This window comes from Netta rufina (assembly GCF_964035555.1).
Source record: "Netta rufina genome assembly, chromosome: 11".
Classification (NCBI taxonomy): domain Eukaryota; kingdom Metazoa; phylum Chordata; class Aves; order Anseriformes; family Anatidae; genus Netta; species Netta rufina.
Window position 1 is genome coordinate 18,912,955 of NC_140134.1, and position 24,850 is coordinate 18,937,804.

General features: G+C 38.6%; 1 protein-coding gene across 5 annotated transcripts in view; it reads left to right on the forward strand.

Annotated features, from left to right (window-relative positions):
* Positions 1-24,850, forward strand: part of LRRC28 (leucine rich repeat containing 28) — a 56,966-nt gene that overhangs the window by 22,685 nt on the left and 9,431 nt on the right. For 4 of the 5 annotated variants that reach the window (XR_014618772.1, XM_084293757.1, XM_084293759.1 and 1 more), the window contains 4 exons: positions 9,730-9,936; positions 16,259-16,361; positions 19,971-20,146; positions 22,656-22,815. Coding sequence is in view for 4 of the 5 variants with exons in the window: in XM_084293757.1 (XP_084149883.1) it covers positions 9,730-9,936; positions 16,259-16,361; positions 19,971-20,146; positions 22,656-22,815 (646 nt within the window). In the remaining variant the exon portion in view is untranslated. Of the gene's footprint in view, positions 1-5,718; positions 5,745-9,729; positions 9,937-16,258; positions 16,362-19,970; positions 20,147-22,655; positions 22,816-24,850 lie in introns of those variants that run through there. The other variant, XM_084293760.1, reaches the window with a different exon arrangement.

Sequence of the window (24,850 nt, forward strand, 5' to 3'; positions counted from 1 at the left end):
GCAATTCACTGGTAGGCTGTGAGTGGTCAGGGAAGCTTGGAGAAAAAAGCAATTCAGTCTTTGGAACTGAATAAACCCAAACTGTTAGTGCTGTGTAATAGAAGAATTTTAGAGTGTATCTGTTTTCATGTTGATCTTGCTGGCCAAATGTTGTATATGTACCGTTGTGGGAAAGTTAAATGAAAATACTACTTATTATCAATATCTTTGTTCTTACTCAGCTAGTCTATTAAATAAATGGAAGCAAAATAAAATGCGTCATTTAAAGGAATCAATTGTAAATGGGAAAAGCCTTTAAAGAGAATGTGTATAACTGGAGGTATTATGTAAGATTGACTTTACTGTGGTTCATGTCACACATGCAAAGTTTGATACCTGTATTTGTGTTAACTTAATTTTATTGCCCTAACGTTTAAAATAAAGGGCTGTGTTTAACTTAGCATTGTCCTAATCTGCATTACATTGCCATCCTTTATGGAAGGCTTTTATACAGAACAACTGCAAGTATACTCTGGTTGGTAATTATTTAATGTTTGAGAGCTTTATGGACTAGGACTACTTATTTGTGTAGCTAAGGTAGTGCAATTGGGAATGACTGAGCGTGGGGCTATTTGGAGTGTAATTGCAAGCCTTGTCTATTTTGTGCTGCTGTGCAATGCCTAGCAGTGCGATCTTTCACTGATTAAAATAAGGCTTGCAATTTCTCTCATCATTTTGAAAATCAGAACATGTCTATCTTTGTCGTTGAATGTCTCGTTTGGTACCCATCAGCCCATCAAACTATTAGTAGTGTGTCCATACCTTTTTTCCCTGTAGCAGCTCTCCTGCCTGCCCATGTCTGCCAGTCTGCAAGGTAGCCTCAGAGCCGGAGGAACAGGAGAAGCTGCTACCATACAAGGGCTTCAGGATCCAGAGTTGTCCTGTAAGAAAATTGCACCTCTATTACAGCAGGACTTCCCTGTGGATGTGTAGCCAGTCCCTCTCCTATAATGACTGTTGCAATTTGCAGTAAGTGCTCTCTTGTTGAAGTTTCTGCTGTGAAGTGGACTGGAAGAACTCTGGTTTGCATGGGAGTCGAGTTAAGGCAATCCCATCCATTACTATTCCTTCGAAAAACAAATTTGGTGACTTCTCTGCTGTAATAGTGGTTACAGACTGAAGAACTTCCTTTGATTCTTTTCCTTTCCCTCTTCCCAGTCAGGTTCATTTTTTGTTGTTATGGAGACTGAGGTTTACTTTTGTGGAAGAGGCTGCTGTGGCATCTCCCAAGAGTAAGATAAAGGAGTGGGCACAATTCAATTTGATACAACCTGATAGTTTTCCACTGAATGATGAAAATTTAACCTGGACCTATTGCTTTTGTTATGCATTTAGCTCTTTCCTGGAGGGGGGTGGTGAAAAACCACAACCTTAGGAAAAGGAAAGATGTCTGTGTTCAGATGGTTGGAAACAGGTGATAGCAACGGTCACAACAGATAGGTCTTTGTTTGGATTATTTAGACACTGAAGTACTAACAGGTCAGGCTCTACTATACTCTCCTCAGAGACGCCAGTCCGTTGTCTTGAAGTTTTTCCTCTGAAGAAGAAGAACGGAAAAAGCTGTCATGGAATTTATGGCTAGGACTGGTCTGTCTCTGTGGCTTCCTGAACTATCCTTAATCCCTCTCCTTAATCTCTTTAGGATGCACATTTGGTTTCCTTGTCTTTAGGTGATAGCTGGTTTGTTGTGCATAATCAAAGCATGTTACTGAAGTAGCCATCTCTATCTGGACAGCATCTCAGTTGAAATCATTAGCTCTTCATTTTATTCACTAAGTCCTCCTGGAAAGCATTTCTTCCCTCTTTCAGTGTATTGACCTTAGTACACAGTGAGTTGTAGATGGTGTACACCAATAAAGATAAGGCAGAAACAATACAAGCATAACGGATCTCATGCTTTATTCATAGCAAATTTGTTTATGTTCATACCACCAGGGAAAACAGCTTACCCACCAAGGTAGTAAACAGCTGTTCCTGCAAGGGAAGACAACAGCAAAAAAAAAAAAAAAAATAAAAAAAATCACTTCCTAAATGGGACTTTGTTTGTAAGGAGCTAGCAGAATTTTTTGTGTAGTGTACTTGACCAAGTACCGTTCTCTTGTTGCTCTGTCAGCTCCTCTGGCCAAAATTTGGCAAAAAGGTTAGTAAAATAACTTTGCATTTCTTACTTGTTTGTGTAAGACCAGTACTTTGCTGTGGGGTAGTAAAGTACTAGGTAGAGTACACTAGCACAAAATAGGGTGTTTTCTGAGGAAGAGGGCAAGCTGATCATTTCATGGCCTTGGGTTACCTTTGTGCATAAACAACTTTTTTTTTCTTCTGTTATTTTGGATAGCTTGTTATTCATTGCTCTAAACCTTTTTCCTTCCTTATCCCTCTTGTCCTGTTGACCATCCTTTTCCACTCTTCTCACGTTAATTTCTGGTAATTTTATTGTCTGATTAATTTAACTTATTGACACTATCAAATTATGAAATAAGACAGAATTCCTAACCTGCTTGTAACCTTGCATAAGTCGAAGTTTAAGAATAACAGTTTAAAAATAATGTTGTCTTATATAAGGAGACTCGGTGAGGCATCTGTTATAAAGAATTTGAGCGTATGCGTAGACCTCGCTCTTGTAGCTGCTTCCGTTGGCATCGTGCTGAATCCTAACAGTATGTCTCCTCTAGTCATTTACTGCCTCAGAGGATTTGTCTTTGCTGGAGAATTGATTCACTTGTGTGGGTGATTTCCTGCTGAGGTTCACAGAGACCTGCGTAGGCTTAGGTGTGATGCCTGCACGTCGAGGGAGTTGCAGGAGGCAGCCTAATAACCACCCTGAGCTGGGTGCTCTGCCTGCTGCTGCACTGCTGATGCTGAGGAGAGCTTGTGAAATCGAGAAGGTGGCCAGTTGAAGTTTAATTGTGGTATAAGGTGGGGACCTTTCGAATGGTTTGACTGAAAGACACCCTCATGCTTCAAGTCTCTTTTCAGCCATTTTGCTGAATGAAAGTTAATGGTTTGTAAGATCGGACTGTGAAATGCCACTCTTCTCACCTTTGCTGGTGAACAACGGTACAAAATAAGGTTCGGTACTACATTGGCATTTATTCTGATGTTTATCAGTGACGTTTTGGATAAAAGATGATACGTGGCTATGTTTAGTCAAAGTACGTATTTTTTGCTTTGTTTTGAGTTGTCTGGTGCTGAAACATTTCTGAGAATGTCAGTATTGTTTATGGCTGAGGTAGGCGAAACTCACAATTGGGCACATCTTTGAGGCATTACTTACATGACTGTCTTCATTCACAAAGACCATCCTGCCCCAGAAAATCTTTTCTTCTTTCCAGTCAGGATGTTTGTATGAAATGGAACTTTAAGTTTTTCTTAAAAGTGATGGATTTCAGTTTGATCAGCTCAGTCAGCTGGGATAGAGGTTTGTTGCCATATAATTTTTATGGGTTTGAATGCGTATTCAGCACCTTGTTTAAAAAACAGGTTATTGATGAAATAGTTGCTGCACTATCCCAACACATCTTCCAGTTCCTCTGTTTTGTTTTTTTTTGAACTACAGAGCAAATAGCCTGCATCAGTAAAAGACAGGAGGAATAAATTGTGTTCAGGTTTGTTAGGCATGAGGAAACAACACGTCTCGTACTTCTTAAGTTCTCTCATTAAAGATACAGTAAAAGCTCTTCATACAGCAGCATCAAAATGTATATGTGGTTATTTTTGCCTCCCCCTTTTTCCATCTTTAATGATCTCAATTTTTGGTTATGGTCAAACTTCTTTGAAGATGGCACAGGTCTATCATAAGCACCAACTAGTGCAAGAGGATTTAATTTTTATAGGCTGTGAAATGTGAGCTACTTGGTAGGACAGTTAATGTAATATATAATAGTCTATTTAATTTGTCTTAACCATCTTAAAAACTCTTTAAGTTCTCCTGAGACATCCCAGAGTGGATCTAAAATACCCTTTCCCTCAAGCTCTTAGTAATTTAAACTTAACCTTGTGTTTCCTGTCCCATACAGTTTTAAAGTGATAATAGAAACACACTTAAAATTAACAGGCATGCATAGAGACTTGCATTTTTTTCCAGATGGAACTGGTAATAAGCTTTGGAAGTATGAAAGACTTGAGACCTCTTCCACTCTCCATTGTACGGTCTGACAGGAAAATGCATCTTGTATTGAGGTTCATGAAAGGTGATGAAAATAAGTTTTTTTTTGTATGAAGGATGGTAGCCACTCTTAGCACCTCATATTTCTTTTCTGAGACAATCCACCACTTTGTTTGGAACCCAGGACACAAAGGGATCGCTGCGTGCATGAAATCCAGTGCTCCATGTTTGCAGCCAGTCCTCCCTGTGCTCCATTTCGTAAGGATCTGTAAGAATGTGTCCCCCTGGGTACCAAAAGCTGGGGAAAAAAAGACTGAGTATATATAGTGAAGACTTTTATACAGGGCACTGCAGCTGTGGAACAGCAGCGTGCTGCTGGGGCTGCGGAGCGGGTGGCAGATGAGAGAGGATCGCCTCGTGTTAGGCTCCTTTGTAGCAGCGTGCCAGATGGGAATGTTCGTATGGTAATAGCAAGGCCATGGCTGCTAACAGTGCAAAGGTGTATTAACGTACTTCCTTGCTCCGAAGAAAAGGCTGGCTCTATCTAGAAAGTGTCAGAGTTGCATTCTCTGCTGGCTCATGACCCTTAGGTGGTGACCAATGTACCCAGTCCCTCTCTTCTGTTGCTGTTTGAAGCAGGTATTTTTGTTTCATTTCAGGTCACTGAAGTCTAAAAGTCTTTGTTTTTCTTTCTGAATGGTAATTTGATTATCTATCACGTTAGCAATGCTTAAAATATTTGTCATCACCAAGCAAAACCCAACTATTACTTACCAAGGCAGAAAATGGATTTTTTTAAAACAAAGTAGCTTCTCAAGGAGCACCGCCACTGGTAATATTTCTCCATCCCAATCATTTGCTATGAGATATGGTAGTCATGTGCTAACTAAGAAAATTCATCAGAGCAAGATAAGCCAGAATACCTTAATTTACATTTGAAAAGACCTGTGTTGCATTTTCATTCTGCTTCCTGCTCGTGTTCCCGGCACTGGTTACTCCTGGTTGCTCTTTGCCCTTACAGTAAGATGCTGACGAGCGCCGAGTTACGCTAACAGGGCTTCCTTGAGCACACGTTCTATGTTTGTTCTCCAGCCCTAGGCTACTGTCCCAGAAAATGTCTTATTCATTAAGAATACGCGTTCCTGAGCTTGCAGTTTTGATATATAACCCATTTTTTCAGTTTTCTGTGATGGAAATTTTCTGAGCAGCTTCATTTCATTTTAGCAATGGATGTGGTAATTTTCAGTACTTTGTCTTTGTTCCCATGAGGTACGCTGTCTCTGTCCTCATACAAAGCATTATTCTTATAGGAAAAAGATGATGCAAAAAGCTAAATTAATATTTGGTCTGTTCTCCTAATTTCTACCCCTTGTTGACACCAGTTCTTGGTTTCTTGCTCTGCAGTTCTTATTGAGAAACCTTTTGTTTGTTCTTAATTTTCTCTGTGAGTTCCCATTTTCCTGGCCTCCTGGCAGTTTTCATTTAATTTCTGCAGTCTGACCTCTAAGTGGCAGCTCTTTGCTGATGAGTCCCTTTTTCCATTCCTTGTAGGTTCTCTGCTTTCTCTTAATATCCTGCTTTGAGGTGCATACTCATGCAGGTAGGTCTGTAGCCCTTTCCTCTCCTGTTTTTTCCTTTACTTGGATTGAAAGGCTCGGATAGTGTTTGATTTAAAGTAAATCCTTGCCTTCCATTCACTCCGATACAATTGTGTATGTGTTTCATATATCTTTGAATGAAGTTTTGGGTTATGGCCCATCAGGGAGAGGTGGGGTTGCTCTTGAAAAGTAAAGAAAACTGTTAGTTATTTTTGAGTTATGCAGCTGGTGAGGCCTATACCCTCAGAAGGTTAAACAAGTTTGAATTGCCTTTGGCAATTATTATATGTTGTATAATCTGGTTACTTCCAGATGGACTTTTTTCTTTGGATAAAACCATGGGAATTAATGTTAAAAACTGGCATTTGAGCCACCTGAATCAGCTGGTTTTTTTCCTTTTGCCAGATATGGTAATATAAATACAGTCCATTTTGATAGAAGGTCAATGATTTTTGAAACTTCCTAGAATTCCTTGAAAGATTCACCTGGGGGGAAATGTGCTGATATTTCTTCTCTCCTTGTGTTGAGAGACAAACCCATTTGGCAGCTTTTCTTTTGGAAATACGAACACGTAGGAGGACAGTTCGCTTGTCCCTTTCTCCAGGCTAGTGCAATGAACGCAAGGGCTGCTTTTCAGAGCTGCAGTTATCACTTCTGAGTCCTCCTATTATCAAGGATAAAAAGTGGAATTAATTACAGAAGTGCTGGCAGTTCTGGAATACAGTCTGAAGTATTCGTATGTACGTTGGTGTCGCTGAAATCACGTTCAGAAGGCTGTAGGCAGGACATTGGCTATAAGCCTGCGCACAAGTTGCTGTGAGGTAAGGCAGTATGTGAATTTACAGGCTGTCAGCTACTTGGTGTAGAAGTACCCCACGAGCACATTTGTACCAGATGGCCAAGCCACAGAATTGCCCAACTGTGTGTGAAGGCAGCAATGTGTGCAGATGGACACAGCTGAAACACTCGGGTCCAAGAATCGGCGCTTGGCCTTGGCCTGCCTCCACGTGTGCGCCTCGCTCCAGGTTAGGAGTTGAGCGGAGATATGGAGAGTTTGAGCCTGATGTCAAATTGGGGGTCAGCTCACTGCCTTGTTGGTTTGGATAGGCGTCAAGTTAATACTAGAGCTAATATCAATTTCTAAATTACACACTTATGAACTTCACTAAAATGTAATCGCAGCTCCTGCATGTGGTTTAATGGCAATGTATAATGCTTGTCTCTTTCTTATCCATTTAAAAAACCCATCTCTGAATAACAGTCCCTTCCCTGGTGGCTCTTGTTATTCAGGTATAGCCTTTTTTTTTTTTTCTGAGTCTAACTAAACTTTCCAAAGCCCACCCCTCATAGATGTCTTGGTGCTTGATGAGGTGATGGCAAGAGAGGTTTGTAGGCTTTTCATCCTTTGTCAGGTAAAGCATCCTTCAGTATTTCTTGAGAGATTTTTTAAAGCATAAATAATAGTGTTTAGTGACTAAAAGCTTGAGAAGCTTATTAATGGACTGTTTATGTTTTCTGTTATTCCTCTTTATTGTTTTCCTTTGCTTTAATGAGATGGAAACTAATTTAGTGTCATTAAGTAAGTATCTGAGCATGTTCCTACAAATGAGCTTTCAGCGCTCTGGTGGGAGACCAGGGAGTTGGGTCTTTAATCTGACGGCACTTTAAGTGGTTTGGTTTACTTTTTAACTTCATCAGGGGTTGGTGGGTGTTTTTCTAACATATGGCACTATGTGTTGAGAGTGGATGTTTACATCTGGTCTGCATTGGAAGATTAAGGTAGAGAGGATGAAGTTTTGGACAAGTATGTGTTTTTTGGATGAAGGATAAAGTGAGAATACTTCTATTTCCTCTTAGATTTGAAACATATCATTCTAGCAATGCCTTTGAAACTCTGCCAGCTTTGCCAACCGTAACATTTATGGGATTTTGGACCTAAACTGAATTAGAAAACTGTTTTTAGTGGCAGAGAGAAAGGTTAGTATATGAAAATAGCTAGGCCTATTATTGACTGCATGTGGTCAGTGGTTTGGCTGGATGTAGGTGGCTCTCTTCCTGTCACTGTTTTAAAGCATATGGCTTTGTTTGTGATGAATATAAAGTGCTCTAAAATGCTCTAAAAACTAGACTGTCCTACTGCAGTTCTTTTGCACAGTAGTCATTTGCTGTTTAGAAGTGCTTGTCTTGCTTTTGCCATTCATTTTCACTCTTGTAATAAAGAAAACTTTTCAGAAAGCTTATGATTGCTGTTAACGTAGAAACTAAGAGGTTTGAAAAATGTGGTGGTTATGTATAGCTGCTGCTTCTGTCAGTGTTTCATAAAAGGATGTGTATACTGTGTTGGTGATTCTTTATTCTAGTTAATGCCGAGATCTGTGGTGTGTAGCAGCTCCTTTTAAATGCACACACCAATTTTAATGATTACTTTTCTGAAAATCTTTAATATTATAATTTCCCTTTTCTTCTGTTTCCAGTCCTAAAAGTATCATTTAAAGAATTTTTTCCCACCATTAACTTCAGATATGCCATTTCTCTTTTTCCCATTGCATAAATGACAAATATACCTGAAAATGCACCTTGAAAATAACCTGGCATTTGGTTAACTTCTTAGGGTGTACTATTAAAGATGTTCAGGGATGCTACCAGAGCGCAGGGAGCAGTGGATTTTCTAGCTCCCGCTGTGGAGAGAGCTTCAGGGCACAGTAGGTTCTGGTTAGCTTTACCTCAAGTAGTGCTGCCCTATTTATTACTTTAAAATAAATAAAATAGGTGATAGATCTGTAAATTGTGCAAATTGTGTGGACTGTGGATTGTGTAGATTACATGGTGTTGCCAATCTAGAAAATTCTGGGGCACTGTTTAGCAGCTATCAGTTGGAAGAGCTGGCTTCATTCAGCTAAGGGCAAAGTCACGTGGATCCCGCAGGATGCTGTGAGTTACCATGAGAATGGGGGGCACTGAGAGCTCCCTAAGTCGGCTCCCTTGCTGGGAATTATTGGCAAACTAAGCCAAACTGCTTAGCATTTCCCCATGTTTGGGGAAAATAATTTATAGAGTTACCTAATTCATACAGTAATTGTAAGAGAATATGCAAACGATGAGCTGATGTGTAGAGCTTCTTAATATTTTTGTCAGTTGGTCCTTAAAGAAGCACATCCTGGTTCCAAAGGCCAGATGCAAGGAAATCACCCATAGCAGGGGTGGCTGCTTGTTTGACTGCATCTTGCTGACTTGGAAGAACGTTGTTTGTTACCTGCAGGAGAAGTTGTACAATGCTTCTGCTCTTAAAATTGTGAATGTTGACTAGATTCTTAAAAGGTTAAGAGAAAAATCTCTAGAAGCTGTAGTAATTGCAACTATAGTTTATAGCTTACTGTAATAGACTCTAACATGATCTGACATAATTTACAGTTTATGAAGAAATCTGGTCTCTAAATTCAACTAGATTTTCTGAACTGTATTATGAAGACAGCTGTTGTTCCTAAGCATGCTTGGTGAAGTGTTGTCACTTACAGATGCATGCTTATCACTTCCTGCTAAGTGTCACTGTGAGAGAGCCTTAAGTAAGGTGTATATCAGAGTTGCATCCTCAAATGTTAAAGATGTATACATTGTATTTGGGGTCATGCAAAATACTCTCAGTAACAGCAAGCTATGTAGTGTGATTTTACTTTTTTCCTGCTTATTTTGACTTAGACCCAGGGAACTGCTTGATGTTGTTCGTAGTAATAAACACAGTTCAGCAATGCACTGTGTGTATAAATATACTGCCTAACCGATAACTGTTGCCTGTCAAAAAGATTTGAAATAAGATGGTGATGGAGATTATGAGTATCAGTTCAGAATAGACTGATAGAAGTGTGTCTTGAGAGAAACAGGACAGCTAACTGCTGACTTTTGTTTCTGATTCAAGTGATTTTTTTTTTCTGGTCCTATTTATGAAAATAGTTATATTAACGTATGTCAATGCTTCCTTTTTGGTTCTAGAGGTTGGAGACCTGAGAGAGCTGCAAACACTGGACATCTCAACCAATCGTTTGATAACATTACCGGAAAGGCTGCATATGTGCCTTTCGCTGCAGTACTTGACTGCAGACCGCAACCACCTGTGGTATGTTCCGCGCCACCTGTGCCAGCTACCAAGCCTCAATGAGCTTTCCATGGCTGGAAACCGCCTTGCATTTCTGCCCCTCGGTGAGTCACTGCCTTTGCTGAGCTGGGGTGTTGGTCAGAAAAAAAGCAGGGAAACAAGCTTGCCTTCCCCCAAAAAAACATAGCAACAAATTTTCATCCATGCTAGCCCCTACCAACTCTGTTTATGGAGTTGTTACAGTGATCACGTTGTTAGAAAATAATGTCAATACATGAAAAAAAATAAAAATAAAAAAATAAAGGTTGAGGTTTCATGTCTGTTTTAAAGCCATAGGTCAGCTATCAAATTTGCTTTATTTTTAGCTAACTGAGGGGGAAAAAAGTTTAAATGATGTCGTGTTTAAATATAGTACTATGTAATCTGAGTTCCACCACTTTGGGTAATGACCTGTTTCAGTCTGCTGGATCTGATGGTTTAACGAAGATTCTTCAGCTGGGGTTTGGAACTTGCTGTGGAGTCCTAGCAAATCCGTAGAAATTATTTTTCATCATTAGGAATTTCAGTACTGCATAATCTAGCTAAGGCTTAATTTGCGTGCAGGCATCCATGAAAACTTCTCCAGCAGGAGGACAAGAAAAAATTTACCTCCTTTTCAACCCTGTAGCAGTTCGGATGTGGATAACAGGAGGCGCAGTGAGCGAGTGGCATTCCGTTGTGGGAAGTAGTTGTGATTTTAGTGCGAGTGGCCTGTATAGTCTACCTTTGAAAAGCAACTCATCTTCAACGTGTTTGTTACTCCTTAGCCCTGCTGAGGAGCTAATCTCTGCTGAAATACAGAAACGTATGCAGATTTGTCATGCCATTTGAATAGCCACTAATACTTTCTCTAGAATGCGCTCAGAGTTAGGCTAATTAGGTGCAGATGAAGCTACAATAATTACATGGAAAAGAAGCTTAAAATTGAGGTGGCAAAAAATGGGATGATTTCATTTCTAAATTAATTAACTGCATAGGTTAAACTTTATTTTTTAATTATTAGTGATTTAGTGATTAAAGCAGTTGATGGTAGTCCCAATAATTTTAGCACCTCAGTTTATTTGCACTGACAAGTAAGTGCAAATAATGTCTCCAGACATAGTGTTTCAGTTATGTCCCAACATATGTCATTATAGAAATGAGAAAACAAGTTCCAGGATGCATCGGCCAGATTTCACAGTACGATCGAAGAGCAGCTAGCCCTATTTTGGCAAATGTTCTTAACTACATTTCATGAGCAAGAGAAGCTGAATATTTTCGATTTTTAAAAATAAGATGCTGCTCAGTAGGAGAAAATATGAAATACTAAAGGGTAAAAGTTTCCTGTGCTTCTGCACTAGTAGCTTATCTGTGAGTGAGCTATGACCTGGATGAGCCACAGATCTGCTCAAGTGTTTTAAGTTCAAAAGGAGGAAATAAATCTGTAATATAATGACACACCTTCTTTTTTTCTTTATTTTTAGACTCAAATTCAAAACATTCAAAAGGAACTTTTAAAATAATGGGAAACATCAAAGACAGTCAATTGACCTTGTTCAGTAGTTCTTAATAGTGACTCACTGGTGAACATTTGGAGATAATTTGCTATCTGTGAATATGAAACGGAATCGTAAATCCTAGAGTTCAGAGGGAAAGCAGCACAGTATAAATGTAAACGTTTAATCCTTTTTTTCTGAAGCATCAGAAAGCTTCAGAGTGGTCAAGATGTAATGAAATAAAGTAGAAGAGTGCATTGAAAAGCAAAAAGATGAAATCTGTCTTCTGCTGTATGGGAAAATATTTTGTTTGGAGTATTACTGATGTTAAGGCATAATTGTAGCATTATTTCTGATAGTTGCATGTGTTAGCTAATGTTTTCTGTGTATTTTTACGTCTAACTTCTCTTTAATAGTGACAATGACTAAGGAGGTTGAGTAACAGTGAAAGGTACTGTGGAACCAAGTGATACTCAAGCGATAATTGTCAATTTTTTTAATTTAGGGAGTTGTGTAAGATGCCTGCTTTCCTATTCATCTCCAAACAGAATGTTATTTTTATTTTTTTATTAGATGTGTTCACATCAGCAGCTATAGTCACGTTTGGAATGTATTCCTTAATGCTTTTTTAAGCCTGGTTTACTTTTTTATGTGGTGGTTGACATCCAAAGTGGCAAGGTACCCATTCTTCCCCATCTAAGTATGTCCCTTGTTGCTGCCTGGATGGCTCCTGTTATGTGTAATGGAAACCTGTGTTTTCCTGTTCCCAGGCTGATAGGTGTTAGATTTGTTCTGGCAATAGCACTGCAATTTCACTGCACTGCTGGAGAGGTACCAGGCAGTATTTTGACCTGTATGTTCTTTTAAATGGTAATATTTACCCTGCCTGAGTTGGAGGGCACATGCATCTAAAGAAAACAAGTTTAACATCTATCAGTTTTGCAAATTGCAATAAAAATACCTCAAGCCACTCTGACTTTCATAACTGGTACAAGCAGATGGGTAAACAATAATGAATTAGTCATTTTTTGTGCAGAATACACTTAATTTTGGGATGTGCCTGTATTGGAAAATAAGAGTTTATTTGAACATAAACTGAAATAGCCAGCAGCTGAACGAGTAAGTGTGTGGATCTGAACCTTTAGGCCTTCCTAATAAACTTCTAAAAATACCCAAATTAGGTGTGTAAGTTTAACTGGAAACTCCTGGCCAGCCCTGTGCATTTCTTTTTCTTTTTCATTTTTGCTGTTATTGTCAGGGTGGAGGATGTGCCTTTCATGCTGTCCTAATAAATGCTCTTAAGAATTCTGCTCTTGAATGGCAGATGGAACTACTGATCGTTTTATATCAAACTACTCAGAATCAAAATTACCCTTTGATAGAAAGCTAGCTGGAAACTTTCACCATGAGCAAATGTTTCGGTGCCTGAAAGCAAATTCCTCTGCAAGCAGAAACTTGACTTTGATGACACTGCAAAAATAAAAATAATTTATGTAATAAAGTACAAATATAATTCAAACAGGCCATAAATTCTGAAGTATACTGGCAGTACAGGGGATATTATGACAGCAAATACTCAGTGTTATATCACTTTATTGAGGGTTCATGCGTACTTCTTGTTTAGAAAATGGGTCTAGTAATTATCAGTGCACAGTAAACAAAGGTCTTATTCTACCTCAGTATATGCTGCTTTTGTGTCCTTGCCCTCACAGTATGGTTAAAAGAGCATCAGAGCAGACACACAAGAGCTTTTGTTCCATCTTCAGCCATGTGGAATGCATATGCCAGGGCCCTGAGGTTAAGAGAAGAAAAAGAAAAAAAAGGAAAAAGAAGGAAAAAAAAAATAGAATTGGGGTTTGTTCAGGACTCATGGCATTTGGTCATTTCTGGGAGAAAGGTCTTTGATCTGGAAGCCTGGAAGGAGGAAAGTGGAAATGTTTTAGACAGTACAGTACTTGCAAAAGCCACATAAAAACCTTCTTTGTAGCTTTAGCCTTTTCAGAGATGGAGAGCTTCCTTATTTTACAAAGTTCTTAAGAAGTGTGTTTTTAGGGAATTTTCAACAATATTTGTTGACCGATAGAAGACAAAAATTAATGGGGATGGTATACAAAGAGCTTTTTAAAGTGATTTATTTAAATTTAAGCTTTATGCATAACGTTTGAAACTTGAAAAAAATCTTTAGGGGACTGGAAGATGCTTGGTTATTTAATGCAAAGAAACTATATCAAAGGAACATTTATAGTTACAGGCTATTTGGCTTTGGGAATTGCATTTTTCCTACTGAGATATTTTGTCTAACATCCAAAAATTTGCTTTAATTACCTAGGAAATGCAGTCAACTCAGAACTTAGAATCTAAACATAGCATAAGATAAAGACAGAGGGAAGAGATGAGATGCAGCCTACCCCTCCCCACCCCCAAATGCGTATGAAAAGAACAGCTTTAGGGCTTTTTTTGACTTGCCTGATTTCCAGCCCATTTGCATACATCTGTGTAGAAATGAAGAAGATGAGCCCTCTTAAAATTTTCTTCTATTCTCCAAATTAATGAGTTAAACACTATCACGTTCAAGCTACCCCGGCAACCCATAGTTTTCTGCTCTTCTTAGTCTGATTGCTTTCTGCAGCATGAGGCAATCTTCTTTCAGCTTTAGGTGTGCCGTGCACATGCTATTTACTTTTAATTTTATTGGCTAATTCTTTTCCACTGTTATAACATTTTACGGTGTTAGTGCCTCAGTATTGCAATATTTTTGTTCATGTAGGATAGTGATGTTTTTGTTTCATCTAAAAATATTCCAGAACTTCACTAAACTATTTTCAGCCCTGCAATACTGAGCCAAAATACCTCATCTTTTTTGAGGTGTTAGCTCTCAGCAATGCACAGCAGCATCTCACAGCAGTGCCGATCAGTCAGCAGAGATATTTGTGCTTGCTTCTTGGGGCAGGACAGTTGATGGATGCAGCAGATAGCTCTTCAAACTGGAATATCTTTGGGGACAGGGTCAAAGAAGAGCATGATGGATGAAAACATCCTGTGATGTCTGGTGACTCTGGTCTGAATGAAGCCAGGGTCACGGTCCTTGAAGCCTGTGGCAAAACCTGTAGATTGTTGCAGAGTAAAGGCCTATATTAAAAGAAAAAATCATACTCAAGCCCTTGATGTTAATGTTTTTCGTTCAAAAGAGGAACCTATTAGTTTTCTGTTGGTATCAGTTCTTGTTCCTTACGGAAGATGTGATGCTGTGATCCCTTTGAAGCCCCCAGCATGTTTAAGGTCTTTGCTGCTTCCAGCTGCCATTCAAGTGGGTGACAGCTGAAGACATTGAGTATATTTTAGGATGGCCAAATGTTTGGGGAGATCACTTCAAATGTTGTTTGCTTTATCTGTGTTAAGTGGTGTCCAGAGCTCTGTGTACAAGTGAAACTGCTCAGTGTTAAAGAACGGGTTGTATTACCTGTGGCTATTGTAGGGAATGGTAAGAGATCACGATTCCAAACAGAATCGTCCTATACCTAGGTGTCATGGAAAACATTTTAACTTTCATTCTGTTCTTGGATATGGGTACAAAAGGGGCAGAAGCTGTGTTCATTTCCTTGGTTATCCTCATCTTTGTGCCAATCAAGGTAATTGCCAATTGATAGAGATGGGAAGTCAGAACTAGCTGCTATTACTAGAGGCTTTCAGTGTTGCTGATTCACCAAATGCTTGTTTGTCTTGCCTATTTTCTATAGCATACTCATGAAACTTTAAGAAGTTGAGGCATACACATCTTTTCTTAATGCAATTTGTCTGGGTTGCAGCTATCTCCTCCAACACGGAGAGGCTTTCAGACATCGGTGCTTGGTTTTATTAAAGGCATATGTCTCTTCCTAACCTAGTATCTTGAATGGCATAGAAACGACGGATGAAATAGGCTGCCCAGATGATCCTATGTGTCAGCTTCCTTGACAGTTGAAATTCTTTTAGATTATTCTTTTTAGTTAGTTTGGTTTGTCTTAAAATGCCTCTTAACATGTTTTTCACTTCCTTTGATAGCAGACTGACCACATCTTGCAGATAAGCAAAATTTTTCCTTGAGAATTCCTAGAAACTTAATTTTTCCCCTTTACTTTTGCTCTATTTTCCCCCCACTTTAATTTTCTAAACAAAATAAAATCACTCCATATCTACATGGTCATAACAGGAGTTATATTAACATATTTAATATATTAGCATATCTAAAGCATACCTTCGTGGACTAGAAATATGCTGTGCTTGCTTCTTTTGATTGCCAGCAATGAATATTTTAACAGAAATAATAAGCAGCACATGTTTGGATGTATTGGTTGTAGCCATGGCTTTTGCTGTGTAATATTCTGCAGTTTAATGGCTATGTATTTTCTTATGTTCTGTAACTTGACATAACACACAGACTTGTTTTGGAATGATCACTGGTTGTGTTTAGTTATAGCTAATATAATTAAATACGTATCTCTTCCTGGAGAAAAGAAACAGTGGGACAGAAGGCATTCTTGGTTATTTCTTTACCACTTTATGGATAGCAAAGCTGTGATTTCAGTGATGCAAGGCCTTGCATGATTTTCTCACAGTAGATTTGAAATGAGTTGTGTTTTTGCTTTTTCAAACTGATCTTAGAGTTCGTCAGTGTCAAAATCTAAGTTTTTGTAGTGGGATTTTCATGGCTACTGAAAAAGGGTTTTAATTTATTATGGATAAATTGAAAAACTGGTTAGAAATAGCATTGCAATTTACTAAAATAAGTTGCTGAAATGTTACAACTGGGATGTACTAATTTGTTTGCTTAACATTGAATCTGATTATTTATAATGACGGAGAATTGCCTTGCTTAGAGTTGCCATTGTCATTCCTTCTCTCCCTTACTTATTTTCTTGTTTTCTAAACCCAGATTTAGGTCGTTCTCGGGAGCTACAGTATGTTTACGTGGATAACAACATTCATCTCAAAGGCCTTCCATCCTATCTGTATAATAAAGTCATTGGTTGCAGCGGGTAGGTGTGAATTAATTCAAATGTTTTGCCTGTGTGTTCAGTTTAGAACTCCTCAGATATACGTGTCTGTGTGATAGAAACGATTTTTGTGATTGATTCAGAACTAAAGTTACTTTGAGGGGATTGCTGCAGCTGCTGGTTCTGTTTTACTTCTGCAGCAAATGTTCAGTTAATCGCTGACTTCATATTTTCATGTTGAGCCATAAGGGTCGGTGCAGTTACTCTGAAGGGATTTTCAGTGATAATGTAAGTCCTGAAGCTGAATACTAGCTGCATTGAAAGATGGCCAGAAAAGTAGGCTTCACAGAATCTCCATAGCTGAAGAAGGCACGAACTGTTTCTTTGTGTGTTGCAGCACCTATCTGTCTAGTTCATAAGTTCTCACATCTCTGTGAGCTTTGGGCCGTATCTTGGAATGTCACATGCAGCTTTGCTCATTTTTACATCCTGGTATCAGCTTCTTTTAAGTCTTGGTTACCTACTAACTAAAATAAGTAACGTTTTTGAGGAATTAGGGATTGACAGGTATATTTTTAAGTGTCCGTTTTTAAAAATATCTTAGGCTGTCTCATGTTTGTGGTTACGATGTGAGGAAAAAGTGTTCTGTCTAGGACAGTAGCTTAATTCTTTCTACACTGACACTGGCATAAATTAGGATCAGCACCACTGAAATGAATGGAGCCTTACTGGTATAAAACTGATCAGAGGAGGATTGTCCTCATTACCATCTAATTATAAATTTCTGGTATGCTCGCTCTCAGCAGATCTTGCATTAAATATAAATTCCCTCTTTACAGCTTGCGCTCTATTGCAATATGCGAGGTGCTGAGTCTTGGCATTTTAAGATTTCTTTTTTAATATTCACATGTCAGCTGGCTGTGTGATATATAAATACTTGCAGTTGTATGAAATGTCTGCAGTCTCAAACTTTTACTGACTTTGTTTTTCAGGATAAATAATTTCTAGCCTTTTGTTTTTTCAGGACTAACAGTCAATTGTAAAAATAAATAAAATTGACCTAACAGGTCATAGAACTGCATTGTTTGTGTCCAAACCACTATTGATAATGCAGAAAATGCTCCAACAAATATGGTCCAACTACCTGTCCACCTAGTTCAGGTGATTTCAAATAACCATATGGCTAATTTGTATGATGTTCTAATTCCTTATGTTATACTTACTCAAATTGTTTTTGTTTTTGTACAGATCTGTTGTCATTATTGAATTTCTACAAAATGTCTTTTTTTTATTAAAAAAAAAAAAAGGGGGGGGGAGTGCGGGAAGAGGCTGATGGTTAAGAAGATATTAACACTTCTACTTGCTCTCGTTGCTTGTACACTGCTGGTGAGGCTAGTTGCTAGCATCTCTGAAAGGTATTATAAATCTAGTGTAGAAGAAACCAAAGACGTTGCAGTTGCTACACTGAACGTCCTTTAGTGCTTCTGTGGAATGAAAAAATGTGATAATCCAAAATCTTTTTCTTGATAATAAAGAATTCAAAAAAATAAAATACTTGGATTTTCATTACATGAAATAGTATGCATGCCAATCAAATACTTGTCCTTGTTGTAAAACCTTCCTGAAATACCACAAATCATTTATGAGGAAAATTTTGAACATAAGTAAAGTACCCATGTGTAAGAAAAAAAGTTATTTGGTGATGTGCTGTGTGATGCTGTTAAAATCATGTAGTGATGGTCATTTGGAGCACTTCTGTGTTCCTTCCAAGAAAGCATTAGTAGCCAATCCAAGTTCTTACAGGTCAGGCAAAATATTTGAAGCTCTTGGCTTTAGAACTGTCTGTTCATCCACTGGACAATTAAATCTGACATGTTGCTGTTACTAAAATAAAGTGAGATTTCTGAAAATAGAATATAAATTGCATTGTGTAAGTAATGAATCTCTGTCTGGGAATCCTGCAGTCAGACTGACTGAAAAAGTCTTTTATGTAAGAGGTGATGATCTCAGTACTCAAAATAAATTTTGATCTTATTTTTTTTTCAGATTGGATTTCATAGTTTGCTGTTAGGTGTCTGTCATTCTTGTTGAAAGCAGCCAATAAGTGGCCATAGCTTTCTTCCCTGCTGTGATTTATTCAACGAGGGTCTTCGGCAGCTCCGTTTATCCCAGCTGGATAGACCATCTCTTCACTCTTCTCTCTCACCTTTTAAACCTCAATGGACTTTGTTTTGTTTTGGTTTTTAATTTTTTGTTCTTGCACCCAGTATTACTTCAAAGTGTTGATTCTTTCCCTAATACATTCTGATTTAAGGATGTGTCTCTTAAATTATTCCTCTTGATGGTCTGTTCTACTTGTTGGCTTATATTTTAGTGTAATGGGAAGGCACAGTGGACTCCCTTTATGCAGAGTAAATCAAGAAGCCCAGTTCTGAGCTGTAGAAACTGTAGTGGGCTTAAGGGTTTGTCTTTTATCTAGGTTGGTGAGGGTTTGATAAGCTTGAAAATACAGTATTGGAGGTTTATCAGTTGTGGTAGCTAGTTGATTGGGTATGGATTGCTTGGGAATGAATTATTGGGATATTGGATCTTTGATTTCTAGATTATATCTTAACTGTTCATGGTTTGTGGGGAAGTACTAAACATTTAACAAGAGGCTTATTTACTTGCTGTTTGATGCTGCTCTTTGCTCGTTTCTCAAAGGTGTTTAATCAAAGGAGAGGTGATTGTTATCAGAGAAGTTCCATCAGATTGCTTTTGCATCTGATAAGGTTGAACATGGTTACCTCAGTTTTAGGTCCAATATCTGGGAAGGCTCACAAACTCGTGTTTGTTCCATTTGTTAGGACCGGCCCTAACAAGTTCCTCTTGGCTCCAAATTTATGCTGTCATAATTTCAATTCCTCTGACTTCCACAGCCTTAGTAGAGTTTTCCTATGCATGTCTCTTTGGTATGATAACTTGCAACAGGGATCATGTGAAGAATTACTATTTTTAATACAGGCTAAGTTTCTTTACTTGAATCCAAATAACCTTCCTTTGTCTTACTATAATTTGGGAAGGATAAGGTTAATACTTCATAGGGGACCTTCACACTCTAGCTTAGGCTGTTGTGTTGTTTGTTTGTTTTTTTTTTGTCATCTCCAAGGGAATTCTGTGGATAGTACAGAACCACCCAGTGGCACTTGAATCAGACTTGGTTGTGGCTGTAGCTTGCCTCATATTATAGTTCGGAGACTCATTATCATTCACCACTGATTGATCCAAGATATAGGAAACCAACTGTTATGTATGAAACTGCTCCCTTATGTAAAATGCTTACTAATAAATGTCATTCAGGTGCTAAATGAGGTTATGTGACTGCTTTTGGTAGTGCGCTTGGCTCACCTCCTTGGGATTGTGTTCTCATTTCTCTAGCTTTTGAATGTTAATTGATAAGACCTCCAAATGTCTAGTGACTAGCATGACACTGAAGGGGGTGACCTGTAGATGATGTGTCTGTATGTATTGCACTTCGCAATACGCCCTCGAAGGGTGCTGCACTGAAGAACGGTGTCCAGTGTGTTATGGGTTGGTCATGTGGGTTTCCCCCATGAAGTTAACTTCCTTATTTTTTCTTAATGACTTTTTAATGTCCTTGTGTTCTTCTAGGTGTGGTTCTCCAATTCAAGTTTCGGAGGTGAAACTGCTCTCCTTTTCATCGGGACAGTTAACTGTGTTCCTGCCAGCAGAGGTGAAATCTATAGGGACAGAAACAGATCATGTGTTGCCTTTGCAAGAACTGGCCATGAGGACCCTCTATAACACCTACTATGTGTATTTGAAAGGTATGGGTTTCTTCTTTATTCATATGCCTCATGGCTAGAAATGTTCAAGGCCAGGTTGGATGAGCTTTGAGCAACCTGGTCTAGTGAAGATACTCCTGCTCACAGACAGGGGCTTTGAACTACATGACTGTTGAAGTCCCTTCCAACCTAAACCATTCTGTGATTCTATGATCACAAAGAAAGTGGAAGTGCTTTTCTGGCAATGATAGGAACGTTTCAAATAGCTCTTTAAAGAGATGGACAGAGATTAATGTTTTAAATGATTTATTTAATCAAATTATTTTTGAAATGCTGTATTACAACAAAAATATTGAATATCAAAAACAGAAATCCCAAGACTATTTCTAAAGTAAAGCAGTGCTTTACAAATGCTTTCTTGAGAACTGTATAAAGAAGGACGCTTTTTGCAGGAGAAAATCCTAATGGAAATAGGAGATGAGAAATACAGTTCCTGAGGCAAGATTAGATGCATCAGCCAACAATGCAACTTCTTGCCAGGCAGCGCACTCCTCAACTGGCAGGCTCGTTAAGCATAAGGCAAGAGAAATGCTAGCAGCCGTTGGCCATTTCAGTACAGTGTGACAGCTGAGCTGTTTTAGTTCTGCCCCACTTCAGACTCTGCTGTAAACTGGCCCTTGGCTTATCTGGTTCCACATCATGCAGTCACATGAGTTAGCAATATCTGGTAATATCTGTGGATTCAGGTTTTGTCAGATTTGGATGTATTAGGCATCTCCTCTGTTAGTGGCATCTTGGCAATATGTCAGATTTACAGGTGACAGTAGAAGGCAGAAGCGTGGAGAGTTAGAGTGGATATACTGAAGGGTTATGGTAAGGGGTCACTTACCTTGTGGCCACAGGAGGAAGTCTTAAGTGCTGAGCTACTGCTTTGCCAGGAAAAGCATATTTGCTGCTTGTATATGGAAAGGAAAAAGCTTCATGTTAAGGGGTGTGATAAACATACAAGTCTGTGATCATAGGAGGTGGCTCTGTTTTGTGTGGAAAGTATTACCTGATCTTCAGTACAATTTAATCGACCAGTCTGGGGTTGTTTTTTGTTTTTTTTATATTTGTGCTTTTAGAAGGGAGGTGAGAGGTTTTGAGCTGTTTAGTATCAGCATATCAGTTACCTGACAACTACACAATGATAGGTGCTCTTTCATTTTGCTTTTCAAAGTTCTAGTCTTTGAAAAGGAATTTGAGAATATAAGGTACAAAGAAAGAAAGGTTCTTTGTCTTGTAACTACTTCACTCACCCAGTTGTGACTTTCAGTTTCTGGAGTCTGGCTTTGTGAGTGCTCTTCAAGACACTGATGAAGTTTGGTTTGGAATAGCAAAATAGGATTGCAAAGTCAATTTAAGAAGGGGTTTGTAGATAACTTATACAAGGTTATGAGGATTGTCTGGTTGCAGCCAAGGTGCAGAACCTGAAAAGCATGGTGGAACTTTTAACTCTTGCCTACTTCCAGTTTGCTACAGTATAGTGTTTTAGTGTGTGTGTGTATTTTTACATGCATGCTTCTGAGTTAACCTTATTGAAGGTTTTGTGCATTACCACTGGAGACACCCACATTTCACTGAGGTGGGGGCAAAGCATAGTTCAGACAGGAAAATGGTAATGGTGTCTTGGGGAAGCAGGTGGCACGCAATTAAAGGAGCAGATTTGATCTATCACTGGTTACTTAAATTTGCAATTTCAAGGGTGCAGCTAAATACTCGGCGGCTGCTAGGTAAGTGCGACAGCAGTGACCAGGCTACTTTTCCTCAGTTTTTGCTTGGCTATGGAATATGACCTTTTCTTTCTGACGCAGATGTACTATTTGTCATGCTGTCACCTCAATTGATGGTGTTGTGGAACATTGTGTATGGGGTTAAACCTTACAGTGTTTGAAAGCTGAAGCTAGTGTGATATTGCAAAACTGATTTATCAGGCACTGCATCTTGTCCTGATTACTCAGCACCTAAATTCATTCACCTCTCTTGGCTGTCTCTCACTTTCTAGATGGAGATGAACATGTTGTTTCTAATTTATAAAACACTGCATGACTTGGGCTAAGCCTGAGAACATGATTGTTCTTTCCTACGAAATGACCCTTGTATCCTGGTATCCTGTTTGTTTAAAAAAAAATAAAAAAAAATAAAGGCATCTTTTAAATACGGGGGCACACTTCAGAGATTACGAATATATTGATATTTTTTTTGAGTGGTCTCTTTATTTTTTCCTGTGAGGATTATGCTAGGCTATGGTATTTTCACCTGGATATTTGGGCCAAGTTAGTCTTATGCCCACAGATGTTTAATATACACATTGAACTTGTTGAATTTGTACTTGGGAAGCACCATATGCATTGCCTTAAGTGCTGTCATTTGCTTTGCCTTGCTGTTCTTTTGACCAAGTCTTAAGAAAGCTAGTGAGAGAGCTGATTTTCTGAATTAGATCATACTTCTTGTGTTGGACTTCTTGTAACAAAACAAATGTATGATAGTCTTTTTTGTTTTTATTCCCTAGATTTGAACTTTCTGACTCCAATCTCACTACCCAAAAGCCTTCTGGAACTACTGCACTGTCCCTTGGGACATTGCCACCGCTGCAGCCAGCCTATGTTTACCATTGTCTACCCAAAGCTCTTTCCCTTGAGGGAAACTCCAATGGCAGGATTGCATCAAGGGTAATTATACAGGAAATTACACTGGGGTTTCATTTAGGAAGAAAAACACCTATGGAACAAACATATTCCTAAGGACTGCTTTTTAGTGCACTAGCCTATTAGATGTAAAGCCTCTGTCCAAAGAATGCACATAAAGGTAGACAAATCTGTTATTTACAAGGCAACCAGCATATCGCTGGTAAACTGCTTCACAAGGCTTATCACATTTTCCTGCTTCAGATTGCTGCTAGATAGTGAAAGGCTTTGACATGATGGGATTGACTGATTTGTGGTGTTGCAGTACACGCATAGTACTTCTGTGCCTTTGGAAAGAAAAACTGCCTAACACCAATGCTTCCTCTGATTCTCTCAACCCAGGCTTCAGGGGGATGCCACCACCACATAAGTGTTCCAGGTTTAAAAGCAGAAAAAAGCTCTAAAGCCAGATCTTAATGAAAATGTTCTGCAGTAAAATACTTTTTCTTTTCCACGTGAATTAATTTGTGAGATGCAGTGGAAACATTCTGCATTGTAAAAAGATGGCTCGCTATGAAACATATGTTAAAAATATTTCAGTTATTTATTGTTGCAGCAGTTGTCTGCAGCATTCGCAAGTCAAGTAGGCAAGGCTATGCAGACTTGCTGGCTTCCTGGAAGTACAGTCCTAGGAGGGACTCAAAATTGGAATGTGATTATCACAGAGTATTGCCCTTATGTAGATGAAAATTTAAAATACCTTAAAGGAAAAAAAAAAATACCCTAAAACTGATCATTTTGCAGTGATTCTTTCCCTATCCCCTATTAGTCTGAGCAGCTGGTCCTGTGGGCTGCCATGAACCATAATATCAGTGAATCCACATTCTGCAGTGTAAAAGCATTTTCACAAACCTCAGAACTTTCAGAGATGTTTGCTAATCTGGCTTAAAATACTCTTGAGTTTAGACATGAATTTATCAATATTGAGCTCAAATTTGCTATGTGTAAATACCTGTACATAGTGGCACTAGAATTTTTGTCACTTCTATGTCTTGCTTAATTTTTTTTGCCTCTGTCCCACTGACATAGCTGTGCCCCCTATCCTTTTTGGAAGGACTTGGGAGAGGAGAATTGTCATATTCTATATAGAAAGCGGTGAATGCCAGATGCTAGAGATACCAAGATAAGCTTGTTGTCTTAACCACCTCCTTGATCCTGAGTGCAAAGATGCCAAACAGCAACATCACCTCCTTGTCTCCCAAGACACCAACTTAGCACTGCAAATATGGGATCACTGGAAGGAAATATGCAATTGTTTCACTCTCTGTGAAGCAGGATCTTGCAACTCTATATCAAGCAGACTTTGCTTGTATTCATAGCTTGTATAACTCAGACAAAATTACAATACTGTTTGAAACCGAACTTGCTATAAAGAAAATTTTTGAGGGATTAAACAAGCAAATAAGGTGTTGAGGTTCTTTTTAGAGAATTCAGGTCAAACCATTACTTAAAAAGCATCTGCTTAAAGTTGGAGAGGAAAAAAAGAAATGCTCTACCAATGCATGTTTCTGAAAATTATTTGCTGGTATATATAATGCCTAGGAACGCCACTTAGTTCTTGCCCTGCTGCAATCCATTGATTTGCTAGTTATCTTCCATAAAAATAAGGAACTGCTGTTCAATTAGAACATGTTAAAGATGTAATTGCTCTCTAAGGTTGATAATGTCTATTTTCCACAGCTATATCACAGATTATTTTGCTGTGGGTTTGTGGCATAGTTGATATCTGATTTGTAAGCATTTCAGCTTTCTGAAATAAGAACAAATTTATGCTAAATCTGGGCAGCAGCTAGAAGGCTGCATAAATGTTACTTTGCAAAAGCCATCTTTCTCAGATCATCTGATTGTAGAGACTGCATACTTCAACTTGTCTTTCTGTTACAATTCAGTTGGATATTGAAATTCAGTGGGTTTCATGTTCACTCAAATATATCTCACGTGACAGTTGACAATCTTTATATTCAGGGTGACGTAAGCTATTATGATCATACCATAAAGGAATTTCAGCCATTGAGCTCCA